We start from the raw sequence: 6361 nt of genomic DNA, 5'->3' as shown, positions 1-6361 counted from the left end.
CGATGCTAACATATTTTTAGCGGCTGCGATGCTAACGTATTTTTAGCGGCTGTGGGCAGTGGATGTGGGCCGGCCGGCCGGGACTGGGCTCAATCCAGGCCAGCTTGAGAGAAGCTTTTCAAGTTGGTAATCCCATTAGGTCTGTCCCCCGTTGCTGTGATGCCCTACCTGCCACCGTCTGTCCCCATAAAGGAACCAGCCTCTATTCATGTTGTTGGACTACTGGTACAGGTGTTGTGGCGCTACGCTAATCAAGCGTCGTGGGCCAATACCGACTGAGACCAAGACTGAGGAAACATGGGTAAGGTTCTTAGGCCTCTGGGAACTCCAGGCGAGATCCAGCGCTGCTCCGGAGCTGGATCCCATATGTTTTGGTGACTGTGAGCCCACACTGGTCTGCATGTTCATTTCCTGGAGAGCATTGCATCCTACCAGCTAGGAAATGAGAACCACAGGAATCCCACCTCAGAGCTTCCTTTCATACTATTAATGTAAAGATCTACTTCAGTTGCCACACCTGTACTTTGTTATTACAGCAGTTATTGTTTACACAGCCTGTTTACAATGTATTTCTTTTAAATAATTATTTTACTACTTATATATGTATTTAGTTTACTTCATATATTGTTAATCTATTTATGTATTGCTTACTTTGTATTATTTGCTTGGGAAGGTCACTAACTTAATCTCATTGCTTGTAAGAACATTTCTGAATCTTTAATCACATCATGGGTTTTTTAAGTGAATACATTAAAAAATATATTATTATTATTATTATTATTATTATTATTAGATATTGAAGTCCATCCAGAATTTGTGTACTTAGCTTTAAATATATTCAGTATATATATCTCGGACAAAATGCATATCTTTCTCTTGTATATAATTTGGTGAATATGTGAATAAAATAACTGTTGTTTCTGCGTCTTTTGTCAGGTTGTCCTGTGGAAACTGCTGATCTGCTTGGGCTCCTTCTATTCCCTGTACTACATCACCATCAGTCTCTGCGTTGGCTTTCTCAGGTGGGTTGAAACGTAGAAAAATAAAACGGAGCACTTCCTTACTTTCTCTCTGTGCCGACCGCATGTGGTGTGCTACGGGTGAATGTGACTTCCTGTCTCGAAGACTCGGGCAGATACACTTATGTGGTATCATATGACTTCTTCGATTGTTTTTATACCTCTAGCAGACATCCTGCTGGTAACTGTCGCTGGCATAACCTTTAACAAACTATGTGATTATTGAGAATTGAAGTCAGTGAGAGCCTCTCATGGAGAGATAACTACACTGTGTTTAAATTCATATCTGGAAATAATCTACTAGTACTGTGCCTGGGTTCTCACCTACTTACACTCAAACAATACACTTGCTGCATACTTTATATCAACTGATTTCACATGGTTTATCTATCCTAATTATTAGGTTGGAAGATGTTCATATCTGGTTGGCACCTTTTGACTTCACTATACAGGATTCATGGGAAAATCCAAAATATTTAGGTAAGTTTGAACAAGACTGCAATGCTATAATGAATGTATCTTATCTTATCTTATCGGTACAGATCAATTCTTAGCATTGGTTACAGTAGTGGGATAGGTTGTAATGAAGACTACTAAACCTGCGTGACAATGATTAGTGTGAAGAACGGGGATAACTAGCTTTACAGCCGGCAGGTCTGTGTGACAGACTCCCCTTTCCACGTACAGTGAGTGTGATTTCCACCGAGGTCACGTACCTCATTAGTGGCCTGCTGTTTGGGTGGCTGGTCGAACAGTGCGTGTGGGACTATGCCATCACCATCACCCTTATCCACGTCGGCTTCACTGTAGCAGGTAAACACTGTCACGTGCTAGAGGATATTCAGGCCTGGAGACATCCAGGGACATCAGCATCATAGAGGAAAGGATGGATTTTTAAGGAGTGGCTTTGATCAAAAACAACAGTTTTGAATAATTTAGACTGCTGATTTTTTTGCCTTTAAGTGAGTACCCCAGGCTTGTACCTGTAATGGGGTCCAGACACCCCCAGTGACCCTGACCAGAAACAGAAGTTATAGAATGTATGGATGGATGGATGGATTTTTCAAATATAGCTTTGAATATTGTTTTTTTTATATCTGGAAAACACTTAATTTCGCCTGAGTGTCTCAGGGTACTGCCATGCACCAATTTAACAGAATTAGTCGATTCCGTTTTTTTTTCCAAATTTCTTGTCTTTGGAAAACTTTCAGCTTTGCATTTGAAGGAAAAGCAAACTGAGTGATCCTGAGTAGAACAACACCATCATTTCATATTACCTGCTAAAGCTTTACTTAAGGGGACACAAGTAATTTAGTAACTCAGTTACTACTGAAGCAGAAATCATGAGCAAATACAGTAACTGCATGAAATACATTAACCATTATGGATGACTGATGCTGAACGAACATGGGATCATCATGTAAATAACACCAGTTTCTGGTTAATACATAAAGTACCACTGCATTTTTGTATCCCCCCAAGTTTAGAGTATCCTTTAATATTAAAGTTATACAGTTTCATATAAATTTCATTGTTATAACATCCAGTTATCTTGTCTATGGGTTTAATTTTGTATTCGCTTCAAAAATCTAGCACTGAAAGGCTTCCTCATAGGAGTGGCCCGTGTGCTTAGCCTGTCCCTGTCCTCTGCTCTCCTTGCAGTGATGTCTGATTTTCCATCTGCGGAGCACTGGTGGGCTGCACTGGGTATGACACACTTTCTCTGACAAAGTAGGAACAAAGTCATGGCAAGAAGCACTCAGTGTGCCATTAATAATTCATGAAATTAATAGATTTTTCCCCCTCCTTGATATTGTGTTCACTGTGGATATAATGGGCGTCCTAAAGATGCTTTGCATTCTGGGAAATTGGGGACTGTGCCGTTAATGAAGCTAGAGGGAGAGGTGTGCAGTAAGCACCTGCAGGACCAGGGGGCATAACACATGCACTTCTGTTGTACCTTTGAGAAATAATCGCTTCCATAAAAAATGCCTGTTTATCTGCGAAAATGGGTAAAAATGACGTTATGTATATTGTCCTGGTTAACATTTGCTAATGTAAACTGAAGTATAATTACACAGTAGGGGTATTTCAGAATACATTAAGGCTGCAGGATTATGTACAACACGATCTTTTTTGAGTCACGTCACATGAGCAGGAAGGAGGCTTGAACCAAAAAAAGATTTACAGAGCAAATGCCTAAGCCCCATAAAATGAAAGGTACTAAACACAGACCTAAACCTTAACACCCTAGATCAGAGGGGGGCAGTCTTACCCAGAAAGGGCCGTTGCGTATGTGGATTTTCACTGCAGCTCCCTAATGAGATTACTAATTAGAGGACTGATTGGCTGAAGAGTCCTCACACCTGGGTTTGAACAGCTGACCTAAAGGTTACCCTAAAACCTGTACACACACTGGCCGTTTGTGAACATGATGCCCATTCCTGCCCTGGATCATCAACAACTAACACCATTACACATCTGAAGAGGCCCTTTCAAGTTCCCCCTTATACATACCTTTGGAATCCACCCAATTGGCCAGAGTTATCTCTAGTAGAATAATCAGTCCAATTGGGAGCTCATTAACCGATTAGTCACTATGGAAACATGACACTGATTGAACCCAGCACTGTCCTGTTGTTCTGCTACCATCACGTCACAGTCAGTCAGACTGAGGTAATTGTGTGACTGTGTTACATCCATAATGTGCAAACTTGATGTTTAATATATATATATATATATATATATATATATTTTTTTTTTTTTTTTTTTTTTCAAGTATAAAAGCTGTATCCTTGGAACTTGTGCTTTTCATTTTCATATCAGACAAAGCAAATTACACAAAGATTGAAGATTCGGAAACTTTTTTGTCATTGCACAGACACAACACAATTGCAGTTGTCTTAACCTCGAATGGTTCATTTATATAAAGTTTTAAATTTAACATTTCATGACATTGAATATTTGCTGAAGCATTTCGTTTTCTCTCCTTAAGGTGCAACAGTCGATATTCTCCAAGAATTAGCATAATTTTGATCAGAATCTAGTTGATTAATCATCGTGTCATCCTTGAGGTAATTGGAGATATGTGCAGCACCTATCCAGAGGATGGCATTTACAGTCTCATCACGATCCTCACTATAATCATTTTAGCATCAAATGTTTTTTAGGGACAAACGTGCTGTACAGGGAGTCAAAGATCAGAAAAACCTAAATTGATTCCTTTAGAAGTTGTAAGAATACAGGCTGGTGTATGCATTCAGCAAAATGTCATTTTGATGATGATGAACAAAAACATATATGAAAGGTCATATATACTGTCAGCAGAAGGGGATCCGGCTGCTTTAGCCTTAGCAGTGAAGTGTAGTGGTGTGGTGTTCTGCTCCCTGCGATTCCTGTGTGGTTTGATAGCTACATATGTTTTAGAGGCGATAACCTGACAGAAAACACACCATTAACAAACTTTGTGTTCCTCTTCCCCAGGTGCCGGGTTGCTAATGATGATTTTCACCGGACAGCTTCTTGCATACATGCTTCTCAGAAGTAATTTTGTGCATCCAGCTGATCTTCAGAACTTCTAGCTCACATTGTTTATCTTTAAAAGTACTCAAGTTATACTTAAGTGTGTGTAGTTAATTTTTGTTACGTACAGTTGGCCATTTTGTGTAATTGTGTATATTTTACATTCTGTTCAAAGATAACTTATTTTTGCCATTACTTTACTGCCTTTTTGGTGTAAATAAATGTATAGAATTATGTTTTCACTAAAATAAAGCTGCCGCTTAGTTGCATATCAGTGGTTTGATGCAGATTCCTCAGGGTCTGTCACGCTTGGAAAACTGATGATACTGTACCTATGTTAGCCCTGCTGATGTTATTTAAGCGAAAATCCAACTGGATCAACAGGCAGTGAAAATGAAGTCTGATTTGTATAGAGGATAATCTTTGCTTTTTCTGTGTAATATTTAAAGATATTTCATATTGTCCCTCCTCAGTATTGAAGACGTTGAAAGGTCCCTGTGTTACAATCCGTCTTTGAAAGGAGCGCCTGTTTATTTGTTTGTTTGTTTATTATAATCGACACTATAATGCCTTATGACTGTCAATAGAAGATGCTGTAATGCTTTATTCATTCTCATACCAACCCTTATAATGCATTATGAAGGTATCTATAGTGCATTATAGATGCAAGCTTCATGAAACATTCATAATGCATAACACACATGACTATAATATGTTACCCCTTTTTATAAATGGTTATAGATGTTTATAATACTTTAGGAATGCATTATGATGACTGGTTTAAGTAAAGTGTTACCCTGAGTGCTTCATTGGAGCTTAGGAAGTATTATAATCAATATTATAATACCTTATGACTGTCGATAGAAGATGCTGTAATGCCTTATTCATTCTTATACCGATCATTACAGTCGTAAAGTGTTACCAAGTCCTTTTTTAAAAAATAAGGTAATTCCAATTGTCTCCATGCAATTCTTATATTCAGGATGAAGAAGGCCCCACAACTTTGACCTTTCCCACATGAGACACTTCCTACACAGCACAGTATTTGCAAGAAGATGCCAGCTAAAGATGGACATTAATCATTTAATGTGATTATATAAAGGCTAAGGACAGGATTAAGGGGGTGGGGAGGGCTGTTTACACAGGGGGTCAAACCACCTGAGGCATGACTTCCATGGAGAAGCCCTGGACCTGCAGGAGGCTCCACTCCACTGGTCCGGCGAGGGACGTGGCAACGGCATGCACACCTTCCAAAGAGTCCTTAACCTGCAGCTCATTCCAGATTCCGGTGCGAGGTCGTGCCAGTGTGATTCCGTGGCAGGGAAGATTTTACGTTTTGTTGCGAATCAGATTTTCCCAGATTTTTGAGCATTTTCTAAACAATTCAAATTGTGGATTTAAGACATGCTCCACTCCCGTTATAGAATATAAATATCATAGGACAGTAACAAGAACATGCATTTGGAAGTTATAAATATTTTTGCTCGGAACACAGAAGTTATGCACAACATTCAGCTTAACCTCTGCTGAAAGTACTCGGTACAGACAGAAATTCTAATATCTGACAAAATACATGCCTGTGATATATTATTTACAGTTTTTTTCAGCTGCTTCGAAGCGTTTCTCAAATGAGAATTAACATTTGCAAAACAACAAGCGTAATCCCCACGCCATAATGTCACTTCCGCAATGCAGAACGTCATTCCTCCTTGCTTCACACAAATTGCCAAATGTTTTAGTACATATATTCAAATGATTTTGTAGAATTATCATCATTTAGCGTGATGTACAGTCACATTTGTTTTGTTGGTCAAAATAGA

At 39.1% G+C, this 6361-nt stretch overlaps 1 protein-coding gene across 1 annotated transcript; it reads left to right on the top strand.

The window, feature by feature from the left end:
- Positions 1–208: 208 nt before the first annotated feature.
- tmem244 (transmembrane protein 244) lies at positions 209–4685 on the top strand. Its single transcript, XM_049004605.1, has 6 exons — positions 209–301; positions 937–1022; positions 1423–1499; positions 1707–1832; positions 2682–2726; positions 4503–4685. Exons 1-6 carry the CDS (start codon positions 209–211, stop codon positions 4598–4600), a joined length of 525 nt encoding a protein of 174 aa, XP_048860562.1. The 3' UTR covers positions 4601–4685.
- The last annotated feature ends 1676 nt before the right edge of the window (positions 4686–6361 follow it).

The sequence above is a fragment of the Brienomyrus brachyistius genome, unplaced genomic scaffold (genome assembly GCF_023856365.1).
Source record: "Brienomyrus brachyistius isolate T26 unplaced genomic scaffold, BBRACH_0.4 scaffold112, whole genome shotgun sequence".
Lineage (NCBI taxonomy): Eukaryota > Metazoa > Chordata > Actinopteri > Osteoglossiformes > Mormyridae > Brienomyrus > Brienomyrus brachyistius.
This window is presented reverse-complemented; position numbering and strand designations above follow the sequence as displayed.